Genomic DNA, 14,279 nt, shown 5'->3' on the forward strand with positions numbered 1-14,279 from the left:
CCTCCTGTGTGGACTGGGGCTCTTCCTCCTGCTACTTCCTTTCTTCGAGAGTAAGCCATCTTCACCACCATGTAGGAAACATAGAAATATCAAGGAGGTAAGGAATCCTTGGCCCAGAACCAAGAGAAATGATCTTTATTCTTATTCTTATTTCTCCCTTTCTGAATCACCTGGAAAGACTCCTGAGATGAGAATACTTGGAAATTATAAAATATCTTCATCGTAGGAATAAGCCAGGCTAGGCAGGAGTTAAATTGGGCATGAGGACTTTCTCTCCAAAGATCTCAAACAGGGAGTCCAAATGTGGTGGGGGGCTCCAAGGCACAGTCCCAAATGCAGTGACCAGTGGCCGAGGACCGGATACTAAGTAAGAGTGAGATCTCTGCAGGTGGACAGGCCCCTGAGTATGACTGGTTCTCCAGCTGAATTCCATAGCAGGAGTCAGTGTTGAGCCACTCCTCTGTTGGGGCTGATCTGAGGACAGTGTGGAGCCCCTGAGCACCTCAGAGAAGAGGCTGCAGTGGGGCTCTGGCCTCGGAAAGCAGAGTCCTACCTGACGGAACTCAGAGGGGCCTATAGGTCTTAGAATGTCGGTATCCCTTGAGCAGAGGAAGAGCGATGGAAGAAATCACTGATGGGTCTCACATAGAAAATCCTTCTTTACGTTTTCAAATTAAAAAACAAAAAACAGAAATATTTTTATTCACTTTAAAAATAAAAGGGGAAAAATGCGGAGTCCCATTAGTTAAGTAGAAAGTCATACTACTCATGAACACTGAGCATCTGTGGCTCATCTAGAGAGAGGACACTGAGAAGGAGGTCCAACCGCTCGTTTTTTATTGTGTCTCAGTGTCCAGTGGAGCAGAAGTGGAGGAGCAGGAGCAGGAAGAAAAGGAGAACATTGAAAGGTGAGCTTCTCCCCCTCAGCCCCGCTCCGAAAGGTTCATCTCCACCTCTTCTGTCCCTGAGGGCCCAGCTACAGGTCTCTGAGGACACTAGCGACATCCGAAACTCAGGAAACAGAACCCTCAGGGAGGCTCCTGGAAAAGAGATCAGAACCCAGATACTTCCCAGATTCCATGCTCAGAACAAAGCCTCGAAGCCTCAAGGGCCTGGAAATGGGTTTCATCTAGCAGGAGCGTTTGGGCAGTCTTAGACCAACAGTGTCTGACTGGAAGGTGGGAGACGTCCAGGTCCAAGTGTGAACAAGTTGTTTACTTTCACTCAGATCCCTCTGTGATGTGCTCCCTGACTTTCCTTCCCCATGAGCTAGTTGCGAGGTCCTTGGTGGGTGATGAATGTGGAAGCACTTTGTGAATGATAACACTCTACCATTCTTGAGCCTTGCCACCACTGTCAGAAATCGTGTGTCCTTGGACTCAGGTGCTTGGGCTCCAGAGTTCTCCCTTCCAGGTGTCTCCCCTAAAGTGATTGCCTTAGTCTCCTGTAAGACCCCCAGGCTCTGCTTTCATCTCATGACCCAGTCTCCTGATTTCTAGCTTGCAGAGATTGCCTGCAAGAACTAGAAGAGGCTCAGGGTCTGGTTTCCCTTTTGCGAAGGTAAAAAATCTTCCCCTGTCCTCCTGGGTCCACCTCTCTCAAGGATGCCAGCCACCTTGGACTGTCCTAAAGAGGGAGGGGGGCATGGGAATGCGGTGTGGCTACAACCCCGCGATGAGGGACAGCAGGAGCATTCTGAAGTCAGCATGGGGACCAGAGAGGCCCCCGGGCCTCTGGTGCCCACCCCTCCCCAGGATATCCAGCCTGCCCTACCCGCTCTGCCCTTCTGGCCCCTTATGCTCCTGGATTCAGCCTGTGCTTCCGTCTCCTGCAGCCACTTCGAGAGGCTACCGAACAAGGGTGGCTTTCGTCAGCGCTCATGTCAAGACCTCTCTGGTGAGGTGTGCAAAGCAAATCCTGCGGGAGCCCAGCAGCCCTGTGGGGAGCCTGTGGAAGTTGTTGCTCCCGTCATGATCCCGTTGGCTTCCCCAGCTCCTCTGACTGAACACCCACTACCTTTGTCCTCTAGCCTGTCACCAAGCCCAAGGACCTCCTCGTTTTCTTTTCATTCGTGCTCATCTGTGAGTGCCTCTCAGCCACCAGAGCCTTTCCTTCCCCTGGATGGCCTTTTACCCCAGCCACTTACACTGTCTACTTCCACTTCATGTCTCCCTGATTCAGAGGCCCACCCCCCACTTCTGACAGCCTCCTCTGCACCCCCACCACAAGATTCCACTCTGATTCTTCCCAAGTGTGACTCAGTGAGCTGGTCTCCACACATGCCTTGGTCAGCTTCGCCTATTCCAGCCATGTCAGGCCTTGACCACTCAAGCTGTTCCATTTCGACTCTGTCTCAGTGGCAGATGGATTCCAAAGCCCAGAGCCTCTCTACTTCAACGCACTTTAAGTCTCAGCAAGAGCAAGTGTCCCATCACCTACCAGAGGACTCATCCAGGGGGCACCCCACAGACAAACAGATAGAGACGGGTAGTTTCTCATTTTTCAACACTGATGTCTGCAAGCCGCTCTCTGGGAGAGTAGAACTGAAGATTTGGAATGAAAAAGAAAAAAAAGAAGGGTCAGACTACCACTTGGATTCTTTGAGAAATATGATCAAGTCACTGGGTGATGAGCAGGACGCCCTCTGGGGAATGAAAGGCAAACCAGAGAAGCTGCTTGGTCCTGAGAAGCACCTACATCCTGAAACATTTGAGACCAATTTACAGCAGAAATGCAGCCAGCTCTTCTGGGGTCTCCCCTTTCTGCATAGTGAGTCTCTGGTGGCTACTGTCAGAGAAACCCCACCAGAGTTTCCTTCTGTCATATTCAATGAATTCCCTCATGCCTTACCATTGCAAATTCGGCACAAAGTAACTTCACATCTTACCCTGGCCCAGCCCTTGCCCCACCCTGTGACCCAACCCAAACTCTTGACTCCAGCCATGCCACCATTCCAGCCTCCACCTCTGGCTCAGATCCAGACCCAGACCCATCTACCACCTTTTTCTCCACCCCAAACAAGGACCTCTGGGGTATCTTGCCCTACAACCCAGGATAAGGCACGATCTTTTATCTCAATTTCATATCAAGACCTGGAACCTCACTTTTGGAAGAAGCAACAAGAAGGGGAAAGATCTTTCCCCTTTCTGGTGAAAAAACCTCAAGTGGTTTCTAGCAAAGTCAATCCCAACTTTCCCCAGGAAAATGGGGCCTCCCATACTCCCAGGCCAGTCTCCCTTGCTTTTGAGGATGTGATCAACCCTGAGATTCTGGAGCAATTGGAACAACACCTTCAGAAAAGGTTCGTGCAGCATAGACACGTGGCTGGCCTGCCCCACTGGATGCAATTATCTCTGGAACTTCCACAGCTTGACGGAGAATTCCCACAGGCACATCAGGCACAGGGCATGCGGGGGACATTTCAGACCTCTGCATTTACAGGAAACAGCAGCCAGGATGCAGAAAAAATAGGATATAGGCATCCAGCAATGATCCCACCAAGGATGGACCTGGGCAAGGATGTGGGGCATAACGCGAGGAAGATCATAAAAGACGTACACAGGGGCTCAACGAGCTGCCCAGTGAAGGTTCCGGAAGAGAGCTATGAAGATTCAAAAAGAGATTTGGTGAAGACCTCGACAATGGGCCCAGAAAAGAAGTATCCAGAAAACGTCTTGAGAGTCCATTCCGTCAGAACGTCAGGGCAGATCAGTGAGGGTCGGATCCCCATGGATGTTCATCATTCAAGGATTGCTGCTAATCATGCCCTAGACCTTCCTAGAGAGTCAAATGTGCACACGGAAGCCAGAAATCCAGCATCTTCTAAAAGTTGGGAATCCCACATGAACACCTCCCATGAGGTTTTCAGCCGCCGTCCACAAGCTCGACAGTTGCTAGAAGCACATATTAAAAGGTTTTGGGTGAGGCACAGATGGGGCCTTCCCCTCAAGGTTCTCAAGCCTGTAAAATTCTTTAAGTTGAAAAAGGCTCAACCCTCGCCTCTTCGATGGTCTTTCTTTAACCCCTCAGCCACTTCTGCATCTGGGGCGCACTCTAAAGCTAAGTTCACCAAGTTTGGGGGGAAACCTCCTCAGTTCCATTCTGGAGAAGAGTTCCTAACAGAAGAGTCAGTTCCCAGTCCTCAGCTCTTTCCAGGAGACAGGGTGATATCAGATGATTCGGTTCCTGGTCTTCAGCCCCTTCTGAGAGACAAGGTGATAACAGTAGAGTCAATGCCCACACTGGTGAGTCCTCTCCTTGCCCCCTCAACTGCGTGTGAGGAAATCCAGAAGGATGTGGTAGAGAGACCACCTAGTGATGACCATGGGTCCTCAGAAAGCCCTCTAATTGGACAGATGGGCAGGGTATCTTCTCAGTCCCTCACATGCCCCTTTGTGGGCAGAACCTGGCATAGTGAGATTGCCATGGAAGTGGAGAAAGAGAGCCTGGAGCCAAATCCAAGTTCAGTGGTGGCCAAGACTGAGCCAAGGAAGGAGAGTGGAGGTCAGACCTCACAAGACTCTAAGTTGGAACTCAACTTAGAGGTCCAATCTTCAAGAGCCAAAGAAGCCAGGAAGGCAGTGAGGGCCAAAGAGGCCCCTGCTTTAAGTGTTACCTTGGAGCCCTGTGTCACCCTGAGGAGATCAGAGTCTCCAGAGTCCAGTAAAAAACGCTCATCACCTACAAACTTGGTTGCCCAAGATCCAGCAAAGCCATGCCTCGATGCACAGCTTAGTCAGCTTGAGTTTCAGCGGTTGGTACAGTCAGAGAACCACCCTCAAGGCCATACCACAACTGTGCTCCTTCAAGACTGTGAAACTGGTGTGCTTCTTCAAGACTGTGCCACGGACACACTTCTTCAAGGCTGTCACTCTGATGTGTTCCTTGTTGCAGATGTCTTGGCTTCTCGGGGATCTCTGTTCAGTTCCAAGAGTATTTCCAGTGGGGACATGTCAGCTTCTAAGGTGCTAAATGACTTCATATCGAGTGGAGGGAGCAGCCAACAGGAGTCCCTGAGGTTGCAAGACCAATCTAAGAGCCAGAGCACGACGTTTATCCCCACTTATGAGAAGGAAAACAATGGACGGCCCAAGCCAGGAGAGCACAAAGAAAAGCTGGCAGAAATGAGGACCTCGCAAGACAGTGGGATAAGTGCTGCCCTGAGTAAGAAATCAGAAGAGTCCTTAAGAAGCAAGTCCTGCCAGCTCATGCAGAAGGAACAGCCTCCACCAGAAAGCTTCCTCAAAAATAGGATAAAGTACTTTCTGCAGTGGATGTTCCCCAGGAAAGACAAAGGACTGAAAGATGACCCGCATAAAGGCCAGCCTGCATCAGCTACTGACCAGAGCTGCGAACCAGTCAAAAGCAGATCAATTATGGGCAGCAGAGCTGCCGAGGCTCAGGTACTGGTGACAGCTGTTGGACAGATCTTAGAGGAGAAAATGGCACTTCACCATGGACTCTGTCCCTCAGAGGTGAATTGCTGCAAAGGAGAACTCCAGGCTCCAGTAGGTCCGCATCTCTGCTACCAGAGGGCTCTCTCTTACAAAGAGCAGAGAAGAGTGATGAAAAATATGGCCGATGATTACCAGTTCACCCCTAATGGACATAACCATCCTAATAAGAGCAGATGGAGCAGAGACAGGGACAGCAAGTGGCTCATTCCCACCCAGGAAGCTGGGGTCCCAAGATAGACTCTACCAGCATGAGCTGAGGTTGACAAGACCCTCAGGCCATCTCTACTACTGTCCAGTGCACTGTCCCCTTCCAAGATATGTCTTTCTTGGCCAACCAGAGTGTGCTTCTCATGCCTTTGCTGGTAGGAATTTTATGCAAGAAAAAATGTATACCATGCAAAGAGAAACTTATTTTTCTCATGTTAGCACATCTTCCATGTGGTAATGGTTTCTTCCTACCACAATTATTTCTTTCCCAAAATATATGCTTTTTCTCATGAGACCTGGTGGCCTCTGTCTGTGTCCTGAAGGGGGGAGAAGGGAAAGAATCAGGGTCCGCTCTTACCAAGTTCTCCCTTTTGCTTACAAAAGAGATGGGGCCCTGGAGAGAAGTTGACCTCAGCATGGCATATGTACCTTCACCCCATTCCCTCATTGCACTTGGTTTCCATAATACCCTAATTATGAGAAAAAACAAAAGCATTCAGAACATGGCAAGATGAGCAAAACTATAAGATCCTACCCCAAGAACTAGCTCAGCCAGGCCTCCATTGCTTTCTCTATACCTTGAACTTGTGAGCTGTAGGAGATGGGTTTGCAAAGGCTGGAATTCCCCTCAGTCTCCAGGAAGTGACCCAGAGTAGGGAGCGGAGTTTGGGGGAAGTGCTGGCCCTGAGTCCAGAGGTGGGAGAAATCTTGTTCTTCTCTCCCTGATGTTTGAGATGAGCCAGCAAACCCCTCTTAGCTCAGTGTCACCCTCCCTCTGTCCTTCTCATGCTCTGGAGAAGCAGCGAGGACAAGGACAGTGACTCTAGCTCTGAGGGTATGCCACTGGGGAGCACGGAGGGCACTGAGGGCCCCACACCTGCTGTAGAGAAGAGAACAGCAGGGTCATGAGTGCCCACAGACCTATTTCAGAGGATCGAGCAGAATGTGACACTGTGAGCAGTCACAATGTGATGGTGGGACCCAGGGTGAGGTTAGGGGGAAAGAGGCAAAGGGACACGGCGTGTCCAAAAATTTTGCAGTGATCAAAGAGGCCCTGGTATTCCACCACCATCTATAGGCAGAGGGTGGCGGTGAGAAGATACCGATTCAGTGGCTCATGGTGGCTCCACTCTAAGGTGTCTATCTTAGTCCACGTCTAAGGTCCAAGACGAGAGAAGACACCTATCGCTTTTACTCAGAAGACCAGGCTCACGCGGACAGCAGAGCCTTCTAGCAGGGAAGGTGGACAATATATTTCATCAACTTGCACAGGCCTGGGGACCTCGGGATACAGTCTGTGAGCTTTATTTATACCTGTTGCCCAAGGATGGCTCCCAGGGACAAGTGGTACTTATGAGGCTGAGGGACTGGACTAGGGTCATATAAGAAGCTTTACTGGCTCTCCTTTCTTCCATCATAGCCTGGAGATGGAAGAGCCCATCAGATAATATTTGTCACAGCACGGGCACAAGGGACCTGTCAAGATTCAGGGACAGTTCAGGAGTGGTCCCCTGCCCTCTGCTCCAGCCCACCTAGCCTCTGCCTGGGCCTGACCACATGGAAAAAGTAGCATACCAGGAGCCATTTCTCTAGAGTGATTCCGAGCTCTGTGTCATAGGCATGGTGCCCAGGGGCCCAGTCTGGGGGCGTCCTTGCCGCGATAGGGTGTCCTTGCCGCGATAGATTGTCCTGCTCCAGGAGACCCTGATCCTGATGCCAGCAGAAATGGACTTGCTACCACACCCATCAGGACCCAGCATGAGGGATGGGGGCAGTTGAAGGAGGAGAGTTGGCACATGTTTGCCAGTGCTGTCTCTTCCTGGAGCCATGTCCTGCCTCTGGGCCCCATCCTGAATTGACTCCAGGGTGTATACAGCAGTGCAAGTGCAGCCAGGATGTGTGAGAGAAGTGGAAACCAAGGCAGAGAGTTCCCTAGGCCCTCAGAAGCTCAGGATGGGGCAGCACGGAGCAAGGGCCTTGAGCCTGGCTGCTGATGAGTCATCTCTGGGGACTGAGAGGTAAGATCTGAGAGTGGGGAAAGCTGGATGTGTATCCCACACTCCTGTCAGTAGTAGTGCCACAGATAGATGGGGATGCTGATGGAACAGCAAGAAACAGGAAGGAGCAAGGCCCTTTGTCCCTCTCCTGCCATAAGAGGACCAGCCAGGAAGAGCTCCACACAGTGTGACCCACACAGAGAGGACACTGAGAGACCCATATAGAGAGACCTCACCCACAAAGACCTCTCGTAGAGACCCACACAGTGACCTCTAACAGAGATCCACACTGAGAGGTCCCACATAGGATCTCACACAGAGAAACATTATGCAGAAGCCCTGACAGAGACCCACATTCAGATACCCCACACAAAGACCACTGACAGCCCCAAACTGAGAAATCCTACACGAAATCCTTTCTCTGAGACCTCCCACACAAAATTGACACACAGAACTGACATGGAGATCTCAGGGATTCTGCAGGAGCCTGTGCAAGCACCCGCTGACAGGTGCTTCATATTGTATCTAAAGTCACTGAGCAAACTGGCAGCACAGAAGGTCTATCAGTGACTCTGCCCCATTGAGAACCCTGAGACACTCAGGCACTGTCAGCATCGCCCCAAATGGGGTTCTCTGCTTGGCGAAATGCTCAAAAATTTTTGTCCTTTTGTAATGTCATTGCTTCTGAATAAAAGAATTGTATACATCTGCAAAATTCTTTCTTCCACAGGTTTTTATTAGCTTGAGCTCTGACCCATTTTAGAGAAGCACGGATTGTAACCATGAATAAAATTCTGCCAACCTCCCATGAGAGATAATATCTTGTTTGTCCATTTTCAATTATTGTTTGGTCAAATGTCATTTTTCTTTTTGATTTCGCTGGGGATAAGATTTGCACTCCAGATGGCTGACTTTACTCTTGAAACATGGTATAAGATTTGCACTCCAGATGGCTGACTTTACTCTGGAAACATGGTAAAGACCTACAGCAAATGGCTCTAGGAAAAAAATAAACCAGCCAAACAGCATCTGGCGTCTCCCTCACCTCACAGAGTGCTGTGCAATTGGCACATTATTTTCAACATAACAGCTCGTATAAGGGGTGTGGATTTTGTTTTATTTTTAAATGAAACAGGACAATAATTATTTTACATGAAGATTTTTACAAATGAGTCAGCTAGCTGTTGAGAAATCAGCTGACAGTCTTAAGGTAGCTCTCTTGTATGTAACTACCTGATTTTCTCTTGCTGCTTTGAAGTATCTTTCTTTGTCTTTAAACCTGGGAATTTTAATTATGATGTGTCTTGGTGTGGGCCTCTTTGAGTTCACCTCGTTTTGGATTCTCCATACTTCCTGGGCCTGTATGTCTATTTCCTTCACTAGGTTAGGGAACTTTTCTCTCATTATATTTTCAAACAGGTTTTCAATACCTTTCTCTTCTCCCTCTAGTATCCCTCTGATGCAAACGTTGATACTTTTGATGTTGTCCCAGAGGACCCTTAAACAAGCCCCTTTTTTCACTTTTTTTCTTGCTGCTGTTCTGATTGGGTGTTTTATGCTACCTTGTCTTCTAAATCAATGATTTGACCCTCTGCTTCATCTAATCTTTTGTTGATTCCTTCTAATCTATGCTTCATTTCAATTATTGTATTCTTCTTTTCTGTTTCTTTTTTATGTTTTCTATTCCTTTCTTATAGGTCTCACTGAGTTCATTTACTCTTCCCCTAAGTTCACTGAGCATCCTTATAACCAGTGTTTTAAACTCTGAATCTGGTAGATTGTTTGTCTCCTTTTTGTTGAGTTCTTTTTCTGCAGCTATGTCCTTTTCTTTCATTTGGGACATGTTTCTTTGCCTCCCCTTTTTGGCTGCCTCTCGATGTTTGTTTCTATGTATTATGTAGGGCGGCTATGTCTCACGGTCTTAATAGGTTGGCCTTATGTAGTAGGTGTCTTGTAGGGCCCAGAGGCACAGTCTCCCTTGTCACCTGAGCCATGTGCTCCAGGTGTGCTCCTTATGTGTGTTGTGTGTGCCTTCTTATTGTAGTTGAGCCTCGATTGCTCTTTGCACATCAATGGTAGGGATTGACCTTCTGGCTGATTGGTTGTGAGGACTGGACAGTGACTACAGTGGAGGAGTTGTTGAACAGAGGCAGACCCTACAGAGCAGGACTCACTTAGCAGGGCTCTGGTGTCTGCCCAGTCTTCCCTTAGGGTATGTCGTCCTTGGATTTGTCTTGGGTGGTGCTCCAGCTCAGGCAGAAGCTGGCCACGGGGCATACTGGGCCTGGGGCCTCTGAAGAGTGACCATGCCACATGCCAAGCCTTCTCATTTTTTGTAATATGGATAGACTGAGAATTTTCTAAATTTATAATTCATTTTTGCTTAACAATTACTTCTTCAATTTATATCTCTCCTATTGCATGTTACTCTAACCAGTAAGAGGGACCTAAGCAACACCTTCAGTACCTTTCTTAGAAATGTCTGCTAAATATCCAGTTTTATCATTTGCAAGTTCTACCTTCCACAAATCACTAGGACATGGTTCAGCCAATTTCTTTGCCATTCTATAAAGGATCACTTTTTCCCCAATTTCCAGTAATCTTTTCCTCATTTCCATCTGCATCCTCACAGAATGGCCCTTAACATCTATATTTCTACTATTAACATCTATATTTCTACTATAATATTTCTAATATTCTGTTCATAATTATGTGTCCTGTAAGATTATTTATGTGATTATTTACATATTCTGTAGCTCTCACCTTTTCTTTCTGAGCTCTCACCCGAATCACCTTTGACGTCCTTATTTTGACCAACGGTCCGGTCCCTTCATGGAAATCTGGGCATTGTCCAGCATGCAAACCTCTCAAACACAAAACTTTTCTAGTCTCTGCCCATCACCGAGCTCCAAAGCCAATTCCTAATTTTAGATATTCATAATATCTTCCCTCTTCTTATGATACCAAAACTGTCTTACTAATGGTTTTCCAGAGGAACAGAAGCAGCAGGATATCTGTATCTATATATCTTTATCTAACTCTCAATATTTATGTCATTTATAGCTCCATATCTATCTATATCTATATTGCCTGTTGGTTCTGTTTCATAATTACATGAGCTAATTTCTCATAATAGTTACACATTTATTTACCTTTTATATATCATGACATGTATGTTATATCTATATCTACAGATAGATGATAGATTAGATAGATAGATGATAGATAGATAGATAGATAGATAGATAGATAGATAGATAGATAGATACACTGATAGATACATGATAGATATTGTAAGCAATTAGTTCGCATGATTATAGAGATTGGAATTCTCAAGTATTGCAGTTGGCAAAGTGGAGCCTTGGTAGTGCCACTTGTGTAGTTCCAGTCAAAACTGAAGGCCTGAGACCCAGAAGAGTTGTCGATATAAATTTCAGTCCAAAAGCTGGCACTGAGACCCAAGAAGAGCCAATTTGTTTCAGTACAAACCCAGAGGCATAAAAAGATTGATGTCCAAGTTCAATAGTCAATCGGGAAGAGTTTTCTCTTATTCTCCAGGTCAGCCTTTGTGATCTGTGGAGGCCTTCAACATTGGGGAGGGCAATATGGTTTACATAGTGTATTGATTCAAATGTTAATCTTATCCAAAAGAGAAAGCTTTCATGGACACACTCAGAACAACGCTCGAACAAATGTCTGGGCATCTGTGGCCTAGGTAACTTGAAACATGAAATTAACCATCTCAGGGAGTGTTCAGTCTTTTATTTTCCAGTAAGATTTTGTGTGAAATTGGAATTATTTCTTCTTGAATGTTTTATAAAAGCTATCTGAGTCTGGAGCTTAATAGTGGGATGATATTTAATAGCATACGCAATTTCTTTAAGGCTTATAAGAATACTCAGATTGTTTACATTTTTTTCTTGAGCTGATTTAATAAGCGATATTTTCTAATAATTTGTCTATTTCTTTAGACATTGACATGAAATGTTTGATACTTTAAAATGGTCTAAAAGTCATTATGTACTTTATGATCTTTAACACTGTCCCAGATGTGATGTCCATTTTATCATTAGTTTCATCGTTTTTATGTGCCTTTTCTTTTTCTTTTTTCTCTTTTTTTCTTTTTTGTTCATTTGTTTCTTAATGAACCATACCATACTTTTATCGCTTTTATTAGTTTATTGAAGTTGAAAATATTGGCTATAACATTTCATTCTATTTTGTTACCTATTCTATATCACTAATTTTTGGTTTTGTGCTTATAATTCTTTGACTTCTACGTTTTGGGTTTAAATAACCATTCTTACTTAATTTCTTAAGAAGAGTGTTTATTTCGTTAAATTTTAACGCTTTCTTCTTTTCAATTTTATGCACATAAGTCTATTAATTTTTTCTAAATACTGCTTTAGCTACATTCCATAGGTTTGTTGTGTAATATTTTTGTTATTATTCAGATTAAACTATTTTCTAATTTTCATTAAAATTTCTCCTTTGACTCATGGTTTACTTTAAAATGTATTTCTTAATTTATGTGCAAGAATTTAGTAGATTTTTTAAACATTTATTTCCAACTTAGCTCTCTGATAGTCAGAGAACATACTTTTTATTATTTCAACCCATTGACATTTGTTGAGACTTAGTTTGCAGTCCGTCATCTGCTTGTTTTCTGAAAATGAATGTTTTTGTGTTTAAAAAAGAGAATACATTTCACATTTGTTATGCGTAATATTCTACATTTGCCCAAGGTTATTTTGTTCAAATATTTTCTATAACTACTGAGAAATATGTGTTTAGACCCTCCTCTACTATAGATTTGTCTATTTCTTTTTCTAGTTCTATTAATTTTCATAGTACATATATTTTAGGCCACATTACTTGGTCCACACATATTTAAAACTAGTATGACTTTTTAGGTAAAAGTAACTTTTTATCACATAATTGACCTTTCTACCTTCCAATAATAATGTTTTGCTTTAGATTTCATTTTATCTAGCATTTATACAACATTCTCAGCCTTTTTTTTAGCTAATGTTTAATGGATATTAAAGCTGTCTGTATGCGTATGTTTTATAAGTTTCACTTATGAACATGTTAGATTTCGTTTTTATCTAATCTGATCATTTTTATTTTCTTACCGGAGTGTTTTTTTAACTTGCAAACAATTTCATTCATAGTTTATTTAGATTTGCCCCTACTATCTTAGTTTGTGTTTACCGTTTCTGCCATCTATTCATTATTTCGTTTCCTCTCCTTTCTTGACTTGTTAGAATAGTTGCATATGTTTATCCTTACTTTTTTCCCTTTCCACTCATTGTTAGTTTCTATCCTACCTGTAGTTTTCTTAGAAATTAAATTATGCACAATTGAGTGCATAAATCTGGATTAGATCAAAACTTTACCCTGATAAACAATACAGGGATCTTCAATATTTAAATTCATTTGTCCCTCTTCTGAATTAAATATTAATGTCTCCATTCTTAAGGCCATCTTATTTTGTCTCATTCTTTAATTCTCTAGACATTATTATCAGTTGTATGCAGTCAATGTTAATTTATATTTACTTACATATTTACCGCATTCTTTGTTCTTTTTCATCTCTTATCTTACACCTGTCATTTGAAATCAGTTTATTTCTGCCAATGTACGTTCTTTAGGTGCATCACCTCCATTGCTCACAAATTTCTGCTCTTAGTTTTCATTTGTCTGTAAATGAAAAACATATTTTACCCTCATCCCTGAAAGGTATTTTCGTTGCATGTACATTTCTAGGTTGAAAGGAGAATTGATGAAGATGACAGGCATTTTTAAATTTTTGCACTACCCTCTGCAACTGTTCCCAGGACGTGGCATTGCATTTGCTATACTATTGGTTTTAGTTTTCTATCGCTGTGTAACAAATCACAACAAACTTGGCACTCGAAAACGATACCTAATTATTATCTCACAGTTAAGCACATCAGGAAAGTAGGCTGGGTTCTTGGCTCAGGTTCTCACAAGGCTGAAATCAAAGTGTTAAAAAGGGTTAGTTTCTAATTTTAGGCCCTGGGTCTTCTTTCCACCTCCCATGGTTGTTAACACAAGTCATTTCCTTGCAGCTATAAAACTCATGAGTGCTTCATCTTCAAGGTCCATAGGAGAGCATCTCTCTCACAATCAACCTTCTTGTAAAGAGTGCACTTGATGAGATCAGGTCTACCTAGTATAATCTCTCTTCATATTAACTCAAATTTAACTGATTAGTACTTAATAATAGTGGTGATATTGTATCATTTTCACTGGTCCCACCCACATTCAAGGGGAGGGGATTGTACAGGATGAGTACACCAAGAGGCAGGAATCTTAAGGGTCCTTAAATCAGAATTCTGCCTAATGGGCTATCCTAGAGGGGTCTCAGGGCTTCCATTCAGCTCCTTCTACCACAATAGGCCTCCACCACTCCCTGGGCCTGGAGGTGATGCATGAGTCATACCAGCTTTGGAGTATGTTTATTCCTATCGTACCTTAAACAACCATGGTACCAACCACAGGTTAGATCCATGGACACGCTTGGTCCACTGAGAGACAGTCTCAAGCCAAAATATCATTTACCACCCAGTGTGATATAGCTCTATGCCGACTG

At 44.4% G+C, this 14,279-nt stretch overlaps 1 protein-coding gene across 1 annotated transcript; it reads left to right on the forward strand.

The window, feature by feature from the left end:
* Positions 1-1,604: 1,604 nt before the first annotated feature.
* Positions 1,605-5,693, forward strand: LOC120605989 (putative spermatogenesis-associated protein 31C2). Its single transcript, XM_039867063.1, has one exon. The coding sequence runs from the start codon at positions 1,605-1,607 to the stop codon at positions 5,691-5,693; it is 4,089 nt and encodes a 1,362-aa protein (XP_039722997.1).
* The last annotated feature ends 8,586 nt before the right edge of the window (positions 5,694-14,279 follow it).

The sequence above is a fragment of the Pteropus medius genome, unplaced genomic scaffold (assembly GCF_902729225.1).
Source record: "Pteropus medius unplaced genomic scaffold, Ma_sr-lr_union100, whole genome shotgun sequence".
Classification (NCBI taxonomy): Eukaryota; Metazoa; Chordata; class Mammalia; order Chiroptera; family Pteropodidae; genus Pteropus; species Pteropus medius.

Excerpts from the sequence above, each read along its gene's own strand:
- LOC120605989 (XM_039867063.1), top strand. The coding sequence starts at position 1,605 with ATGCCAGCCACCTTGGACTGTCCTAAAGAGGGAGGGGGGCATGGGAAT.